This window comes from Sinohyriopsis cumingii, unplaced genomic scaffold, assembly GCF_028554795.1.
Source record: "Sinohyriopsis cumingii isolate HCF-2022 unplaced genomic scaffold, ASM2855479v2 utg000441l, whole genome shotgun sequence".
NCBI classification, from domain to species: Eukaryota; Metazoa; Mollusca; class Bivalvia; order Unionida; family Unionidae; genus Sinohyriopsis; species Sinohyriopsis cumingii.
Genome location: NW_028315899.1, coordinates 365,149 through 385,387, shown reverse-complemented (window position 1 = coordinate 385,387; position 20,239 = coordinate 365,149). Strand labels below are relative to the sequence as shown.

At 35.3% G+C, this 20,239-nt stretch overlaps 3 protein-coding genes across 8 annotated transcripts in view; 2 read left to right on the top strand and 1 right to left on the bottom strand.

Annotated features, from left to right (window-relative positions):
* LOC149774039 (uncharacterized) overlaps positions 1-6,400 on the bottom strand; it is a 95,749-nt gene extending 89,349 nt beyond the window's left edge. The window contains exon 1 of one of the 2 annotated variants that reach the window (XM_089945877.1): positions 6,147-6,400. The gene's annotated coding sequence lies outside the window, so the exon portion shown is untranslated. The remainder of the gene's footprint in view (positions 1-6,146) is intronic. The other variant, XM_089945876.1, reaches the window with a different exon arrangement.
* Positions 3,549-18,230, top strand: LOC149774038 (mitochondrial translation release factor in rescue-like). The gene is made up of 4 exons (XM_089945866.1): positions 3,549-3,568; positions 12,781-12,964; positions 14,870-14,926; positions 18,024-18,230. The coding sequence occupies exons 1-4, from the start codon at positions 3,549-3,551 to the stop codon at positions 18,228-18,230; spliced, it is 468 nt and encodes a 155-aa protein (XP_089801992.1).
* The window catches only part of LOC149774037 (nucleoside diphosphate-linked moiety X motif 6-like), a 32,342-nt gene continuing 18,544 nt past the window's right edge, over positions 6,442-20,239 (top strand). The window contains exons 1-3 of one of the 5 annotated variants that reach the window (XM_089945881.1): positions 6,442-6,499; positions 12,574-12,964; positions 18,024-18,241. The gene's annotated coding sequence lies outside the window, so the exon portion shown is untranslated. Of the gene's footprint in view, positions 6,730-12,573; positions 12,965-18,023; positions 18,242-20,239 lie in introns of all 5 variants that reach the window. The other 4 variants (XM_089945879.1, XM_089945882.1, XM_089945880.1 and 1 more) reach the window with 4 other exon arrangements.

Genomic DNA, 20,239 nt, shown 5'->3' with positions numbered 1-20,239 from the left:
TTGTTTGTCAACATAATTGATATCATAACTAGGCCTAGCTACTGACGTCTTGATGAATACATTTCGCTACAACACTAGAACTAACCGGGATAAGGCGAGGGGCATTTTTTAAAAAAGTATGGTCAGTCAATGTACCTCTTAAGTAGCTCTTGTTTGTTCATCAGAGTGATACTGAATTTTGTCAATCCAAGTAAGGACTTATTCCAAAAACTAAGCTAGGCATCACACACTTTCTTACACTTAGCTACTGTCCTACCTGAACTATCAATTCTAGCAGCTTTAGCACTCTTCTGAATCTCGTTACAATCTTCATAAGTTTGCCATTTAACCCCAAACTACTTATCCAAATTTACAAATGGCAATTTGTCTAAGTCTCAACATGTTTTGATTCTGAGGTCACATGCACTACTTATTCCGAAACATTCGGAAATGAACACAATAACGAAAACTAAAGTTGTTTATTTGATGTACTTTTATAAATGTCCGCATGTACACCTCTGGGTCTTTCTTACTCTGAATTCAACCACTGTAAATATAAGTACATCTTCCCACCTGGCCGCCAGTCAAAGCCTTTGAACTTGCCACCCAGCTATTGCATCATGTTCTTTTTGACGTACTCTTATAATGGCAACATGTATGTACATCAAGGGATCTTTCAGTCACTGAATTCTGTCATTGTAAATATCAGCACAGCTAACTGATCAACACATTTTCCCACAAAGCAGGTGGCTGAAGTAGGACTGGCAAGGCTTTGAATTTTGCCGCACACCCATTACATGCATACGGAGGACTCTCGCCTCAGTGATTTTCTGCATCCCAAATAAAAAACTGGCGTCCAAATACACGTAATTGTTTCTGAGATCTCTGCTTTGATATAGTGACCCTAAATGCAAACCATTCATCAAGTCTGGCATTAGTTGATGGCATAGGACTTAAGTTATTCTGTGAAAACCATTTTTACTTCATTCAGTTCCTATAAATTTATTCACTGATATTTCAGCTCCAAATGAATAAGTGTCTTTCTTGTCTCAGATACAAGCCATCCACAAAGTTTGGTCAAAGTAAGTGATAAAAATTGCATTATAATTTATGGACATTATGACCTTGACATTGGAATCCAAATTCAATAGGTATATTTCTTATCTCAAATACAAGCTAATTACAATGTTTTGGTCAAAGTATCTAGTATATAGGTAAAGTTACTGTGCTGAAAAAAAGTCTTCCTTCTCAAAGTCCCTAAACTTAATCTTTGACCTTTTGATGCCAAATTGATGAGGAGTCACAATAGCTCAGTGGTTAATGTGCTGGACTTGTGACAGTACATGGGTTTGAATCCTACTATCAGAACCTGGGTTGGCTACTGTGCTACTGACCAAGGTGCATTACTCCAATACCCTTGGCACTAAAGAATATACTGGTGTTGCTGTGCTGTAAAACTCAAAACCAAGCCAAACCATACCAAATCAAACCAAGCCAAGCCAAATCAAACCAAGCCAAATGAAAAATCAATGTGTTTCTTCCTTACCAAAATGCAAGCTACTTTCAAAGTTTGGTAATGACTGATGGTAGAAAACCAGACTTATTATGCTTGAGAGAAATAGGGAGCAGACAGACAGACATCATAACATGATATGCTCCACCTTATGGCAGGCATATCAAAATCAACAATTCTACTGGCCACAATGTATATTAAGAATATGCATTATATTCTTCATCACAAAAGAAATATCTGAAAGCTCCAAGTTTCTTTAACAATGAATGCATTTTCTACCCTTAACAAGCACAGTGCACATAATATTGCTTAACATCTGCAGTGCATCAATTATAAATAATTATCACCTAATCTGATTACTTGTTGTCAGTCTAGAACATGTCACAGTGGAAACAAGTTCTTTTTTTTACACAGATACCCATGTAAGCTTGATAATGAATTGAGTAAACAATATGCATATTATGTTCCAGTTTCAAACCCAGCCCTTGGTTTCTTAATGGTGTTCACAATTACAGTGATGTTTCAGTAATTTGAGCACCAGTTGGAGGTGGATAATTATTCCCTATCAAATAAGCAATCATAAATCTTCTTGCATTAGATATCTGAGAAGATAAAAGACAAAGTTGGTCAGGTAATCTTCACTGAGGTCACCGGTATATTCAAGACTTAAAGTTTTATTGATATATTGTCATACCAAATGAAGATGCCAGCAGAAATTTCTAAAAGCATGTGATTACTTTTCACATGTAAAATGTTGGCAACTTACATTCAAAATGAGTATTTACTTCGATATATTTTAAGTATCTCAGCCAATTCAAATACATTTTATCATAATCTATTTAGAAAGCAGATGCTGTCAAGACTGGTTACAATCTAGTAAGGACTTAAAAATGTTCCAATTCTTCTGGTCAATAAGTAGTCTTCCTCTTTATGGCACCCAAGCAGTTCTGATTTTCAAAAAGAACAGCCCTCTTGATAAAACTACCTACAGACCTGTCAACATTTTATCCATCATATCCAAACTGTTTGAGAAATTATGAGACCCAGTTAACATCATTTCTGAGAACAATTTTAGCAAACATTTGGGTGTTTTTCGTAAAGGTCATGTATGCCAGACTTCTCTGTTACATTTGCTTAAAGACTGGCGGAAGGCTCTTGATGAAAACAAATAAGTATCTGCAGTTCTAATGGATTTATCCAAGGCTTTTATCTGTCTCCCTCATTATGTTCTTATCTGTAAGCTGAAGGCTTATGTATTTCAAATAACTCAGTAGGAATAATACTCATTTGCTGAATCAAAAGCTGCAAATTAAGTTGCAAGGTGTCTTGAGTAGTTAAGATTTCAATTCAAATTTGGTTCCTCAGGGGTCGATCTTCAGACCATTACCTTTTAATGTTTTTATCAATGATATCTTCCATTTTATTACATGTAGCTCTTTATATAACTATGCTTATGATAACACTTTGTCTTTTTGACACAGGAGTTTTACACTGACTAAAAAGTTTTAAGCACTAGCTCTGGGTACAGACATTCAGTTGTTGTTGTTGTTATGGGGTTTAACGCCATTTTTCAGCATGGCAGCCAGTATTAATGGTGGAGGAAGAACCCGGGAAAACCACGGGAAGAACCAACGACCCATTAGCCAAATCCGAGACTCGAACCCACGCAGACAGAGGTGAGATGGCAGTGATCTGTAACAGAAAGCACTTTAGACCACTCGGCCACTCAGGGCCCCCAGACGTTCGGTGAAAAGCCTGTACTTAACATAAGCAATGTCGTCATTCACTGTGAAGAAATTGTTAAACTGCTTGAAACTGATACTGACTATCAACTGCAATTTGATTCACATGTAAATAATTTCTGAAGGAAAGTTTCATGGCAACTATCTGTCTTGAAATGTATTGGTCAGAAGCTAACTAGACTTAATAAACTGACTATCTTAAGACATTTATCCTTTCCAATTTTAATTTATGTTTCTTAGCCTGGCATTTCTGTAATAATATGAACACTACTAAACTTGAAAAAATACAACAGCATGATCTGAGATTTGTTATGATGACTTCACAAGCAGCTGGGTGAGTGAGTGATTTAGATTTTTAACGTAGCTTTAACATTTTTCAGTCATATTGCTATGATGTCTGCAGTGTGGCAGTTTATAGTGATGTCTAGCACTGGGGCATCATGCCACAGACATGTAGCATTATGTCCCACCCAGTCACATTATCCTGACACCTGGCCGACCAGTCCTAACATTAACCTCTTAATGCTGAGTGCAAAGCAAGGTGGCTGTTAGTACCATTTTTGTAAGCCTTTGGTATGACTCAGCCAGGGTTCGACCCGCGACCTCCTGCATCTGAGGTGGATGCTCTAACCACTAGGCCACCGAAGTAGTATCACAAGCAGCTCTTAAACTCTTAATTATAGCAAAAATAACAGCTCTAAGGGCGTGCAGACTTCAGGTTACGGCCCTAGAGACTTTCAAAATTCTGAATAAGCATGCTTCCAAATGTTTGGATGATTTAATGCTTTAAACACAATAAATATAATTTTGTATAACCAAATATTTTAGTTGTCCCAATATTTAAAACCTCAACATTTTGCAAAAAATCTTTTACATGTACAGCTGCCATTCTACGGAATGAGCTACCTAATATCTTTTGAGACCAATCAAAGTTTAATTACATTTAGATCTTTAATTCTATCCTGCAATGGTAAAGACTGTAAATAATACACACACAACGACAGCATTTTTTGTTTACCCGACCTTGTCTATTATACTGTCAAGTGCCCTACTGTTAGACCCTTTCTTTTTAAGCAAGATGTAAGTTGCATCGCAGTATACTTTTTAGACCTAATCTGGTGCTTCTGTATTTAATTTCAATTTCAAAATTTAGTAATATTTTTGGTTTTCATTTTTAAATTATCCTAATTGTGATTTTAATTTATCCAGGTACTAAATTCACTTTTAATCGCAGCCTTTAAAATGCTATGCCTGCTCATGTTTCAAGTTATGTACTGTGCATTTTGTCCAATTGTATCTATGTACAATGCTGTGTTTGTATGTCTTGCAAATCATGTTTGTGGTAATGACTCAATTGTTTTATGTAATGTTGGTAAAAGTTCATTAAAGCTCATGCTGAATTGTTGTTTTAAACCCTGCTGACTTAAATTAATATTTTATCTAATTTTAGCTTTCTAGAATGGAGGTTTGATCAAAATCAATCAATTAATATGAATTCTGGTGGAAGTTGAAGAGGATGAAATTCTTCTTTCAAATACAAGTAACTGACATTTTTCTTGTGAAAAGTAATCACATTCTTATATCAATAGCTGCTTTTGTCTTTTACTAAGGCAGGACAGTGCATTAATAAAGGTGCAGTCTTAAAAATACTCGTGATCAGGGGCAAGCATAACTATGTCTGACCATACAAAATCATCACATTTTTATATTTTCTGTCTTGACTTATCCATTATCTAACTCATAAAGGTGTTATAGCCAGCTGAAATGAAAAATTGGACATCCAGATCTTCTTCTTCTTCCAATAATGTGCAGGGTTCCACTGGAACATACTCGCATATGGTGTGAACTATGTACATGTGATGGGAGGTTAAAAACATTCTTGATCTGGAGCTAAGCAATCCCTATACCAACCACAAGTCTAAAAGCATTACTAGAATTTGTATTTACTAGGGTGGTTGGTAAGGAGTTCCATAGGTGGAGTCCTGATGGAAAGAAGAAGTCTTTGTATGTGTTGACTCTGATGAAGGGGATGAGAAATCTGCATAAATGCCCTCTGGTGTTAGATCATGTCTGTTGGAGGTATAGTGCTGCTGGGGTGTCATCTAGATGGTGTATAATCCAGTACATCACAACAGCTTGAAGTTCTTCCCATCCCAAATGTTGGAGCATGGTGGAGATGCTAGTTAGTCGATAATCACCAGCAGCAAACCATGCTGCCCTTCGTTGTACTGCTTTAAGTTTGGCCATGTTTACTTTGGTAGATGGGTCCCTAACGGTTAATGCATACTCCAAATGTGGGTGCACTAATGATTTATAGCATGTAGCTTTACTTCTTTGGAACATGAAGACAGATTTTTAGGAAGGAATGCTAGAGTGTTGTTTTCCTTCTTTGTAACAGAGTAAATGTGGCTGTTCCATGATAAGGTGCTATCAATGGTTACTGAAAGATTTCATTGTAAATGATAATACCACAAAGAAATCAAGGGCTAAATGTGAAACTGCAATTTCTTGAGTAAAATAACGATGGCGCTTATTTCATGGTTATCTAATGAGCCATATATTAGAATACAATATTTTCATGGTAAACTGACCCAATTCAGTAACAAGCGTGCAACAGTCAGCAGTATGGTGGAGAACTGTACTGTGCTGAGTATGACCAGGAAAAGGATGAGTAACTTTTGCTACCCAACCGACCCTGAGACGTTGGATTTTGTTTTCTGCGCCAAGTACAAGAACCGACATTCCTCAGAGGACAAAAAGTGATCCACAATCAAATTAAGTTAATATAACAACGTAAATCTAACAAAAAACCACAACGATAATTATTTTGGAACAGTTTTTACAATATTTACAATCTGTCTTATAAATGGCTTCCCACAGTTCTCACACACCGCCATAAAACGAGCACTTACCACAGGTAAATCCTACTGACGAGTACAGTTTGCTGACATGGATCTCACCAAGTCACTGTGGTTATTATGCAAAAAATCGATCTAGAATATCAACATGCATAACATCATTTGTTCTATCTTAGTGCAATTCGGGTGTGTGCTAACAATAATCGGCTTATAATCAAATTAAGTCGCAACAAAAACTAGATTATTGTGATATAATAGACTCGTCAAAACAAGCTGATCTTCCGGCGGACATCTCTGTAATTTAAACGCTTATGTGTACTGTTCAACCAGTAAGTAGTCGTGTTAGTGACCATGATTCATTGACAGTCTTTGAAAGCTATGCCCCTTTATGCAGATGATAACCTGTGGTTAGCTCATGCTATCATCTTTATTTGTTTAGTCAGTCGGTCATTCTGCAATTTATTTGGATTTCTGACATCGTAAAGAAGAATTTTAATCCATTGTTTTGTACGCCGGTAATTTTTGTCGGAACATTATGGCCTATTTCTAATGAGACTTTATCTGGACTTTATTTTGACCCCTTTATTGACTTACAAAGTTACATCGACAATGCTTATATGATCACTAGTCGTACAGTGTAAGACATTGCACATGTTGTTTTTGTTTTAGTGCTATCACCCCCTCCCCCAGAACAAAAATATTGGGTGATGTGTCTTAACTACTTAAGCTGGTTGTAAATAATGAGATACTTGCGTTTTAATGTGATAATTGTCAATATGAGCTGTCTTTTGAGTAGTGAACACAACAGACCTAAATAATCTCAATCTGCTGATATATCATTGAATTTTGCTTTTTGTTTTCATTATATAGTCCTCACGAAAAAACAATAATGACCGACTGTGTCCATGTTGGACTGAAGGAGTGCTCAAATTTTTACTACGGAAGATACAAGAAATTTTATTTAATATCTGTAGAAAATGGATAATTTAAGTCTCCATATTCACACATATGGATAACTTTCAGTGAGTGCATAGTCAGTATGGCAGAAAGAAATACTTAAAACTATATGGAAAAGCAGAGTAAAGCTCAGATCAAGAGAGAGAAAGCAAACTTGTACATATTATTTATCTAGCTCATAATTAGATATGTAATGACATTCTTATTGATTATTTAATGTTAGTTGCCCTATCAGCTTTCAGACATTTGCACTGCTGTGGTTTTCATCCAGCATAAACTTTTGGTCTCTTCATCTTGTATGATCCGTTTTTTGATAGAACATAATTGGAATTTTTAATTTCTCTTTTATAGCTGGGTGTTATGAAAGTTTTTGAAAAAAAACTTTTTCTCATCAGCAGTCTCTCTGTGCTAAGTGTTTTTATTCATCAAGAATGGCACAGAATTAACAAATAATGCAATGTTAGGTCATAGTCCCATATAAAGATTATGTCAAGTTTATGATATACATGTCTGTGGATAATCTGTCCATAAGTTGGGAAATCTAAGTTGTTTCCATTCAGTCATTGCTTCAGTCAGTTATTCTGAGTTTTGGTAATGTTAGTACAAAGTTTGGAAATGATTTGGTTTTTCAATAGATTGAAGACATTTTGCTTAAATTTTGCAGACAAATACTTGTAGAAGATCTTGAACCTTAGATATTTGTCGAAATATAATGAGAGATCGTCCTTCCATTTTAAAAACTCAAGCTTATCAAGACTGAAAAATAGGCCATATTTGATTTCATTGAAGATAATGTTTATAATTTTTTTCTTGATCTTCCTGACTGAAGCCTAGTTTTTGAAGAAAATGTCTGATATTCTCTTTTAAGAGCTTCATACACATTAAAAGAGTGCGTTTGGAAAATTGTTTCAAAGAGCATAGCTCATAGCCTTTTTATCATCTGTGCCTTAATGTAAAATTGTCTGAAATGAGTTTCCTTCTTATATGTGAAATAAAGTGTATTAGGTGCTTTGTTCACCATCCCATCAAAGGCAAAGATATCTTGTTAAGATAGGGTACTGATTGGGTGTCCTGCAATTTTTACTCCTAATTTTGCACGAAATGGTGGTGACAAACATTTTACCTTTAGTAAGTTAAAAGTTCTTTTGGCACTAATAATGCTAATGTTGGTAATAATAATAATAATAATGAGGACTTTGTATAGCGCCTAATCTTTAGAAGCTCTAAGTGCTTTACAACATTAGACAATGCCTATAAGATAAGAAACATAATCATATTATTACAAAAACAAACAACACGAAATTAGAAAAACATTAAAAAATAAAAAACATGCTGAGAATTTTTCAGGTAGGAAACATTATTAGGTCTTTAAGTTTGTTCTTGCGGTCAAAATAAGTGAGTTTTTAAAGCCCTCTTGAATGTGATCACTGTGTCTTTGTGTCTAAGTTCAGTGGGCAATTCATTCCACGTTGCTGGGCCCTGGTATGCAAAAGAACGCTGTCCATATGACTTTGTTTTCATAGTGGGAATAATGAGTATACGATTGTCAGAAGAGGAGCATAAGTATCTTGCTGGTGTGTACACATGGGTGAGGTCAGATAGGTATGTTGGACTAGAGTCTGACAGTGAAATGTAGCACAGAGAATAAATTTTGTGTTTGATTCTGGATCGAATGGATAGCCAGTGTAGGGTACAGAGCAGCGGGGAGGTGTGCTCTGATTGTGGTACTCTAAGTATGATCCGAGCAGCTGTGTTTTGAACTTTTTGAAGTTTCTGGAGTAGATATTGAGATGAACCAGACAGAATTGAGTTACAATAGTCCAGTCTTGAAAGTACTAATGAACACACAAGTGTTTTAGTGGCATCAACTGAAAGATATTTGCAAATTGAGCTGATGCGTCTCAGCTCAAGATATGCAGCCTTGCATATGTTCATGACATGTTGGTGCAATGTGAGAGTACTGTCCAGAGTAACACCTAGGTTTCATACTGATTGTGTGAATTTAATGTTGGCGTTGCTGATATTTATTGTTTGAGGAAAAGGATGTGAATGAGAAAGTCTTTGTGTTGTTATCAGAATGGCCTGAGTTTTATCATTATTCATCTGCAGCTTGTTACATGTCATCCATTATTTCATATCAGAAATGCACCTCTCTACACCTTGGATGGTAGCATCAACTTCAGTTGGGTGGCAAGATTTGTATATTTGGGTGTCATCAGCGTACAATTGGTGAGACACTGGATGATGATCTATGACACTTGAGAGTGGCTGAGTGTATAGAATGAAGAGAACAGGTCCAAGAACAGACCCCTGTGGAACACCACAACATAGATCAACTGGGCTGGAGTGTTTTCCATTTGTGGACACAATTTGTGTCCTGTTGACCAAGTAGGACTTCAACCACAGTAAGGCTGTTTCATGAATGCCAAATACATGCTGGAGATGGTGAAGTATTATATCATGGTCTATTGTGTCAAATGCTGTGACAAATCAAGGAGGGTGAGGACTGTAATCTTTCCGCTATCCAAGGCTGAGAGAATGTCATTAACTACTTTTAGAAGAGCAGTTTCAGTACTGTGGCAAGGGCTAATTGCAGATTGTACATTGCTAAATAGACTGTTTGAATTCAGATGAGATACAAGCTGGGATAGAACAACCTTTTCTCAGATATTTTATATGAATGGTTTGATTAGAAACTGGGCGGTAGTTCTTTAAATCGTTATGGTTTAGTGTTGGTTTCTTCAGCAGAGGCTTTACAATGGCAGTTTTGAAAAATGATGGGAATTCCCCAGATGAGAGAGAGGTAATAATAACATCGGTTAGTGAAGGCAATACTGGATCTAAGCACTCAAGCAGCAGTGATGTTGGAATTGGATCAAGTTCACATGACTTTGGTGCACTCTTCATCACGATTGTACGTACAGAATCCATAGAGACAGGTTCAAATGCTGCTAATGGTTACCGCTCAAATTCTGTATCCCAACTGTATGGTGTCGACGAGTCAATTGAAATTGTGGTGTCAAGCGTATCTCTAATGGTTTATACTTTGTCACGGAAGAAATTTGCAAACATGTCCGGAAGGTCGACTGGAGAGAAGGTAGTTGGAAGTGGTGTTGATTTGTTCCTTGACATTAGCTTGTTAGTAATCTTGAAGAGTTCTTTGCAGCTGGAACTTTACATGATCTTAGTAGTGTAGTGGGCTGATTTTTCTGCATGGACTATATTTGTGACATTCTTCTTAGCGACTTCATAGATTTGCTTATGAATAGTGAGTCTGGTGGAAAGCCAGAGCCTCTCAGCTTTACAGCGGTCTCTTTTAGCAGTGCGAAGCTGGTCCCTAACACTGCTATACCATGGAGAACACTTTTGAATTGATATTCTGCACTTGGTAGCTAGGGCATGTTTGTCAAGTAATGAACGCAGACAGTTATCGAGTTGTTCTGCGGTAGGAGGTAAGCAAGTTGTTAGGAAACAAGTTGGTACTGAAACAATTTTTCTTTAAGTCAAATAGCTGCTCCTCGCTATATAAAATAGTTGTTTTCCTTGACCAAGAATTACTTTGTAAACAAATGGATTTTCATTCATTTGTCCAAGAACATGATATGTTATCAGCAAAGTTGTTGTGGAGCTTGTGACCATTTTTGTCTTTTTCTTCTTATACTCATACTATAATTTGTCCTGATGTTGAAGAATTTCAAGACAAGGGGTTTATTACCTTTCCTAATAGCATTTTTTATCTTGTTAATGTTGACTTTGGAGTCAGAAAGCTATCTTCTTTCACCATGTAATTCACTACTTCAGTGACTATTTTTGTCCCAACTTTTTCCAGTGTGGCCTGCAGCACACTGGGGTCACCCAATTTGGAATTTGTAAGGATCATTTTGAACAGGTTGTCTGGTGCATACGTATTCAACAATAGCCTGAGTTTTTAGGATTGGCAATGCTTGGGCACCTCAGTAACTGTTAAGACTCTTTTTTTTTCTGTAATTTATGTCATTTGTTCAATTTATTATAGTACTGAAAGATTGTCAAAATATTTAGAGGTTTCAGTTATGCAGATTTCTTAATTTATCATTTGCAGACAAGGTGTTTATTACCTTTTCTAGCAACATTTTTGATTTTGTTGTTGCTTATAACTATGAACAAGATTAACAGTAGTGCAAGTCTTAGAATCTCACACACCACAATCATTGGGGAAATGCTGCCTTTTTATCAGCACAAAGTTATGACTGGTAATTGAGAAACATTGCCAGTAGCATACAGAGGGCTGGTGGTTCTACCCAGGTACCCCACAGTGCCGAAAAAAATATGTTTGAAATTAATAAAATACAGCTTACAGACCATGAAACCACAAAACCACCCATCTATCACTAACACAGGTTAATGAAAGACATCTCTGATTGTATCTAAGCAAATGCATTACAATTATACAAGTTTCACTTCTTCCTGTTGCATATAGTCTAGCTATTAATCCCAAAATTTACATATAACATAATTTTTGGTTTTGATATCAAGATTTAGGTAACCACAGTAGTTTGGACTATATTTTAATAGTTTTGATTAGTTTGGGGCCAGTTTTGCTAGTGTTGGGTAGTTTGGGGATAGCTTTGTGTATTTTATGCTGCCCTAGTCAGTAGTATAATTAAGTAAGTGATAGAATAAAGTTTCTTTTTAGACAAAGTCAATGTTTATCTCCAAAAACTAGATAAACATTATACTCTACTCTATCTAATACAGTGTAATTATGACTATTCCAGTTTGTGGTATGCCAGAATTGGTACAAATCTCAAGAACACATTGAATATCTCAGAATAAAACTGAGACTTGTAAGTAACCTTGAACCCAGATGAAACATCAGACACTATGAACTTGAATAACATGGAGGATATAGTAAAACTGTTAAGATGAAAACATGTTCATATCATTTGTGAGAAAATTCCATATGAACCAAAGATGGGGGCACTTAATATATGATTTTCTTTAAGGTTAGCAAGCCACACAATTGACGCTGATCTTTGAATACTATACTTGTTCCAAACATGTACCTTGCACTTTTTTACCAGTACTGCTACCACAGTTAGTGAATTAGTTGTTTTTAATTAATATTTTGTGAATGGAGAGAGAACAGTTATGATGGTTAGGAGAGCAAATAGTTAAGCGGCCGTCAGATTGAAAGAACAAAGATTAGTATAGATTGATGTCAGTCTTTTGTTGCATTCATTATCTTCATTTACTATGCAGATATTCCTATGTGTTAAACCCATTAATATATCCATTTTCATGGAATATTTGTAAGCTGTTTTATAACTATAAAATAATAGGGGCACACAAGAAAGTGCGATAGATTGTATTGGTATAAATTATGGCAATATTTCTCTATATTATATTTTGTTTTGCCAGTCTTGCATTAAGTTTATTTTAATGCATCGCTGTGTTTTCTGTCAATCATATGATGGGTATCAGAAACTTGATTGAATTTTAAGACATTGATCCAAAATGTTTCATTGGTTTTTAATTGTTTCAGATGGTGATTAAGAGGATTTGTAATGAGCGGGTGGGTTCTGTCTCCTTCTAGGAAAATATTGAGTTCATTGTGTAAGAATCAAACCAGGTATCCAGACTGCCATCTTTGGAGAAGGAACTTCAACAATTCTGTCAGACGGGATATTAGTATTATAATCCCAGTCAGATGTTCTACAGCTGTTTATAGTTTGTTAATACCATTTCTTAGGCATAGTAACCTGAGTTACGGTCAGTCTCGTTGGATATCTAAGAAGTCATACCAGTTTCCAGAACTGAGGGAAGAAGACATAGAGGAACACTTTGCACGTGGAAGTGGGCCTGGTGGTCAGGCAGTGAACAAAACAGCCAACTGTGTTTTTTTGAAACATAAACCAACAGGACTGGTTGTAAAGGTAATGAACAAGACGGCCAACTGTTTATTTCAACTGTGAACCAACAGAACTGGTAGTTAAGTAGTGAAGATTGTATGTTCACATTTCAAATATATTTAAATGAAAACAGAAGACTGGAAATATGCAGCAAGTAAGCATTATGCTCTTTCTTACCTCAAATATATTAATGTACTTCTGGAGGGGCAGGAGCACATAATCCTCCCATTTTCTTCAAAACTTTTGTGAAGAGCAATTATATCACTGGAAACAAGGCTTTGAAGGCACAGCAGATTTTTTCAATAGAAAAGAAATAATTACGTGCACACTTAATCAGGATATATTTTAATGTCTAGAGTCGGGTAACATTAGAAAAAATATTGAAATTGTGTTTGAGAATGAGAGACCAGAGCAGTGAAGCAATATAATCTCCTGTTCTTTATTTACCAATATGAAACTTTATCCAGGACTATACCTGTTTCAATTCTCTGAACAAAAAACATCTTTAAATTAATTATCTTGCAGTTTTTTAAAAATAATTCCAGTAGACTTTTATTCTTCAGGAATATAAAGGGTTGAAACTTTGTAAACAAGTTGTTAACTCTACTGATAATAGACTAAGAAAGCTTATGAGATGACCTTTTATCTGACACATGAGATGACCTTTTATCTGTCACATGAGATGACCTTTTAACTAATGTCACCACCAGTTTGTTATTGCTATTCATTCTATACCACTAAGAGGATTGACATCAAATTTTACAGATACATTCATCCCAAGGTCTAGTTGCTCCTAACTGACAATGGTGCCCCTTAGAGAACCAATATGGCCACCACAGTAGCCATTTTGAAAATGTTATTTCTACTACTCCTGAACATAGGGTCATATTTAGTTTTTGCCAAGAGGCTAACTACAGGGTATGATGTCTAATTGGTCCTAAATGGAAATGATGTCTAGTTGGTCCTAAATGGAAATGATGTCTAGTTGATCCTAAATGGATATGATGTCTAGTTGGTGCTAAATGGATATGATGTCTAGTCAGTGCTAAATGGATATGATGTCTAGTTGGTCCTAAATGGATATGATGTCTAGTTAGTCCTAAATGGATATGATGTCTAGTTAGTCCTAAATGGATATGATGTCTAGTTGGTCCTAAATGGATATGATGTCTAGTTGGTGCTAAATTGAAATGATGTCTAGTTGGTGCTAAATGGATAAGATTTCTAGTTGGTCCTAAATGGATATGATGTCGAGTTGGTCCTAAATGGATATGATGTCGAGTTGGTCCTAAATGGATATGATGTCGAGTTGGTCCTAAATGGATATGATGTCGAGTTGGTCCTAAATGGATATGATGTCTAGTTGGTCCTAAATGGAATTGGCACAGATCTTTCATCCAATATGGCACCATGTCAGCCATCTGGGAAATATTACTGCTATTTTTTTTAATGAAAAGTCATCTTGACATGGGGTTTTCACCAGAATTTTTATGGTGTCTATCTAGTTGGTCCTGAATTAAAATTATGCTCACCTAACTTTCACTGTGGCCACCTTGAAAATCTTGTTATGATTAGCCCAGTTTAATAGATGGTCATATTTACATAGGGTTTCTACCAAAAGACTTAGATATAGTTGGACCTAAATGGAAATGGTACTGATCGTGTATATAGCCACTATGATGGCCAGCTTGAAATTCGATGTTCATATCAACATGGTTTTTTTTTCTTAAACCAAAGACTTCATATGATGTTTAGTTGGTCCAAAATGAAAATGGTGCCAATCTTACTCAAATGTGACTGCCAGATTGTTTCAGCAATCTGCAGTTAAAAAGAAGAAACAATATTGTCTAGGTTCCATTCTTAGTCCCTTCAAGGGATTCTTGTTATCTTTTAATAGAAATACCACTGTTCTTGTCATTTCTTTTCTAGCATATTAATGAAACAGTTGTTTGCATCACCTGCACCCTGTTGACCCAGTATGATACAGTAAGTGTACATCGAGCCTGACTAGTAGAATATTTAAATTAATCGATAGCTTCCATGTGTCCTCGGTTGGTTTCTTGATCCACAATTTTTCCCATAACCAGAAGAGCCTTGAGCCTTTCAGTTGACTGTGGATGTCTTTGATTGTTGTGAACTTCACATTATACCAAATATTGCCCTTGGTAGCACATGACTGCAAATGTAGGGTTTGAAAATACACTAAAACAATTGGAAAAGGCCAGTTTTTAAATATATGTTGGTTGAATGAATTTTCCATTAACTCCATTGATTGGTCAAATGCTGATTCAGGGAAGACCAGTATTTCTCTTTAATGAAAAGAATGTTTTGGCAAGAATATTTCCAGTTTTCTCCATTGAAAGTTCATATTTTCTTCCTGAAATTTGTTTTCGTCAAGATCATGCAAGCACTTTTTCTTTCTTTCTTCAGTACTGATAAATGTTTTTGTGAGGGAAATCAAACTGGTCTCAGTTTATAATTGATACAACTAATGTTAGAAGGGTCATAAAATAAGTACTGAAAAACCTTTAATATGACCAAATTTAGGTTGTTGACATCATCAACTTTAATATTTATTTAAAAAACTCATTGAATAAGTATTCTGGGCTTGTAAAATTGTCAGTACTGTATTACTGTGCAGTGTCACTATAAGGCAGTACTCCATGGTACCCATGGGTAGTACTATAATGAAGGAATACTGTATTATATACTTCATTGTAAGGTGGTTGTGATGTAATGCAGTATATATTTTTCCCATGGACAGTGTTATAATGAGGGAGTATTGTATCACGTACTTCATTATAAGACAGTCTCACTTTAAGGTAGTATAATAAACAGCTCCCATTGACTATTATAATGAATGGAGTACTGTATCACATGCTTAATTATAAGACTGTTATAATGAGGGAGTATATATTCTACTCTGTGCAACAGAGAAATCTAGCTGTTTTGCTAACATAACTTCTCTTATCTTTGTCTGGTCGTTCCTATCTTTTTGTGGTTGTTATTATCTTTATGTGGTTATTGTTGTCTTTAGTCTGGTTGTTGTTATCTTAGTGTGGTTGTTGTTATCTTAGTGTGGTTATTCTTATCTTATTGTGGTTGCTCTTATCTTAGTGTGGTTGTTTTTATCTCAGTCTGGTTATTATTATCTCAGTCTGGTTGTTTTTATCTCAGTCAGATTGCTCTCATCTTAGTGTTGTTGTTCTTATCTTCATGTGGTTGTTCTTATCTCAGTCTAGTTATTCTTTATCACAGTCTGGTTGTTTTTATCTCAGTTTGGTTATTCTTTTCTCAGTCTGGTTATTCTTATCTCAGTCTGGTTATTCTTATTGTGGTTCTTATCTTAGTGTGGTTGTTTTTATCTCAGTCTGGTTGTTCTTATCTCAGTCTGGTTGATCTCATCTTATTGTTGTTCTTATCTTCATGTGGTTGTTCTTATCTCAGTCTGGTTATTCTTATCTCAGTCTGGTTGTTCTTATCTCAGTCTGGTTGATCTCATCTTAGCGTTGTTGTTCTCATCTTAGTGTGGTTGTTCTTATCTTCATTTGGTTGTTCTTATCTTAGCATGGTTATGCTTATCTTAGTCCGGTTGTTTTTATCTTCATGTGGTTGTTCTTATCTTAGTGTAGTTCTTATTTTAGTGTGATTGTTCTTGTCTTAGTGTGGTTGTTCTTATCTTCATGTGGTTGTTCTTATTTAGTGTGGTTATTCTTATTGTAGTGTGGTTGTTCTTATCTTAATGTGATTATCAGTGTTTCCCTTCACCCTCATTTGTGCTTCAGAGACCCCACATTTTTAATTTGACCTCCAGCTTTGATACCAAATTTGTTTTTTACTCAGTCTGACTCCCAGTTTTGATACCAAGAAGATTTTTGATTCTCAATCTTGCACTCCTAGGGGATACACTGGGTTATTCCTATCTTAGTCTGTTGTTCTTATCTTAGTGTTGTTGTTCTTATCTTAGTGTTGTTGTTCTTATCTTAGTCTGGTTGTTCTTATCTTAGTCTGGTTGTTCTTATCTTAGTGTGGTTATTATCTTAGTCTGGCTATTCTTATCTTAGTCTGGTTGTTCTTATCTTTGGTTGTTCTTATTTTATTGTGGTTATTCTTATCTTAGTGTGGCTATTCTTATCTTAGTGTGGTTGTTCTTATCTTAGTGTGGCTATTCTTATCTTAGTGTGGTGATTCTTATCTTAGTCTGGTTATTCTTTTCTTTGTCCGGTTGTTCTTATCTTAGTCTGGTTGTTCTTATCTTAGTCTGGTTGTTCTTTTCTTAGTGTGGTTGTTCTTATCTTAGCGTGATTGTTCTTATCTTAGTCTGGTTGTTCTTATCTTAATTCTGTGGGTGTTGAATCTGCTGAGTTATTTTAATTTGATTGGAAAATAATTGGATGAGAAAAATAATTTATTTCATTGTTTGTACAAAGACAAGGAAATACCAGTGGTGGAGTTACATTATTTGTCTTAACACTTTGAAGATCCTCATGGGGATGCAAATAATGTAACCCTTGACTGGGATTTCCTTGTCTCAGTGCATATATCACCATAAATTTTATGAGTGTCACTGTATGGCAGTATACTATATTGCTCCCACTGACAGTGTTATCTTGCATGTATTGTATACATACTTATAACACTACACATTATTATGTCCCACTACAATGTATTTCACTATATAGCTCCCATGAACTGTTATAATGAGGGAATATTGTGGTATGTACTTCATTATAAGACAGTCTCACTATAAGGCAATATACTCCATAGCTTCCATTGATTGTTATAATGAGGGAATAATGTAGTATGTACTTCATTATAAGACCTTCTCACTATAAGGCAATATACACTATAGCTCCCATTGATTGTTATAATGATGTAACACTGTTCCCTCATTATAACAATCTATGGTAGCTATGAAGTATATTGCCTTATAATTATGATAAATATTTGCCTCTCATCATATGTTCTATAGGGAGACAAAAGTAATTCATGCTAGGATGCCTGTTTAAATTTCCCAGTGCTAGCCTATTTTGAGGTTCACACATTTAAACAAATGAATAATGCATAGTTTTTTTACATTCAGTGTCACGAAACCAGATCACAGGAAACCAACAGGAAAAGAGCCAGAGAAACTTTATTGCTGAAGCTAGATGATTTGATTAATGGTGAAAAGAGTTTTCGCAGCCAACAGATTAAAGAACTAAGTGAGGAGAAAGCCCAGAAGAAAAACAAAGCATGCAAAAACTTGGAATTAAAAAAGTCATTTAAAGAAAGAGAAGGACTGGAATAAAGATTACATAGGTGTTGTATAGATAATATTTCTTGTCTCTGCTTGTATACATGATATCTATTTCACCTCAAGTGAAGCATTCAATCTAAAGTACGGTTTTCACTTCTTCAGTCTCTGCTATCTGAAGGTTTCCTTTCGATCATATTTTTTCCCCACAGACAGTAAGCTTCTTTTAACTGTTTATATTAGATCATAAATGATGGGTCCATAAACATTGATTATGCATAGGCAAGGAAGGCTCACATTTTGGTTAAAAGTTGTGGTTGGGGAGGGAAGAGAGTTGGGTGTTTACAACCTTTGTTGCTTCGTGAGAACTATAGTCTCCATTGTCCATTGCAAATATTCATGTACTGGACTTTAATATATTTGGATATTAGATCTGAATAAGTCAGTTAAAGTCAGTAATCGATGACAGATTTTCAATATAGACTAGTGCAAGTTGACCTCCAGTACTCATAAATATGAGTGCACGAGTCAAGTTGGAGTTGATTCCCTTTCCTGGCCATAGCACCTGTAATTATTGCAAGTAAATATAAATTTAAAAAAGAGGCTTCATATCGTGAATTACACTAATGAATCTATCCATATGTTTACACTGGTTAGTTCCTCCATATATCAATTTAAAAAATGTCATTTTGCCAATAGCTAATGGCAGTGTACATCCCTATATCATATGTACTAATTAAGTGGCCCATTCATATTCCGAGATCACTACATCTGAATTGAAGAAAAAACATTCACCATGTTCTAATCAGAACTTCCAAGTTCATTTTCAAATGTATCATTGCAAAGTTTGAGAAACAATCCACAGATAAGACAAATGTAACAACTTGGCGATTTGTCTGCATTGTGTGATTTTAACAAGAAATTAGGTTGTCCCTACACATGTATGATACTTTGATGATGGCACCTTTCATGGCTTAGACAAATTAATTGGCTAATTAGCTGTGATGTCATGCCAAAGGACTGTTAATTTTTCATCATTTGTCAAATAAATCTAGTTTAGCTGCCAAGCAATTATGTTCGTATTGTGTACATTAGATGAATCTTTTCACATTCGAATAGAAGAGGGCATGTTACTTTTATGATAATTGCAACAAAACCAAGTTAACATTTCACAAGGTAATGCTTCTTTAGCTGGTATTTATTTCTTAGTGAGCATTTCCCAGTATTTTCACTTTAGTATCTTTTAATGTGTTATTTATTGAGAAAATATTTTTATTAAAGACAGTCTTTTGAAATGTTTGAATTTCATGTTGTTAACATGACTTACCAGTTTTCAGCAGTAACATGAGTGATATATCAAACTTTCATCTACCAATTTTTATTGCGATTTATAAATGTTAAGTAAATTAGGGCTTATAAGAAAAAAGTAGGATCCAGACTGTCTCCATGCTGCCAGTGAGTTTGCAGGTTATCAAGCCATGTTTAGAGAAGGGCATTGTACAATGTGTAATATACAAAAGTCTCAATCATTCTCAAGAGGGTTGATTTAATACTTTTCTCAGGAATGAGTGATGGAGTTTTGAAGAGGCCCTAATTGAACAAATCTGCTTGTATCTGATCTCTCTCTGTCTCTCTCTCTCTCTCTCTCTCTCTCACACATCCTGCAACAAAAATATTTGTGAAAAGTACATCTTCATTCTTGAGTTCTAGTATATTAAAAAAATCCAAAAATTAGAATTGGATATTGGGCTATTGATTTTTGTTGTGGAAAAAATTTGATTTCCTAGAGTATAATGCATGCTAAAATATTTCTGCTTTATAGTTTTATATAACTGTGAAGTGAAACTATTTAGGATTTCTATTAGAAAAGGTCAATGGAGCTTTTATAGCAATCAAGTTACCCATCCAGCCATCTGACCATCATCAGTTTGGCTTGCACAAAATAACTGTACCAGGAAAATTGGATTTCAACCAACTGCAGCTTTGTATTGGTCAGAACTCTGAAAGTCAGATTTTCCCAGTCATGATTTACACAAGTTACAGTACCAAATTGTCCTACTTCC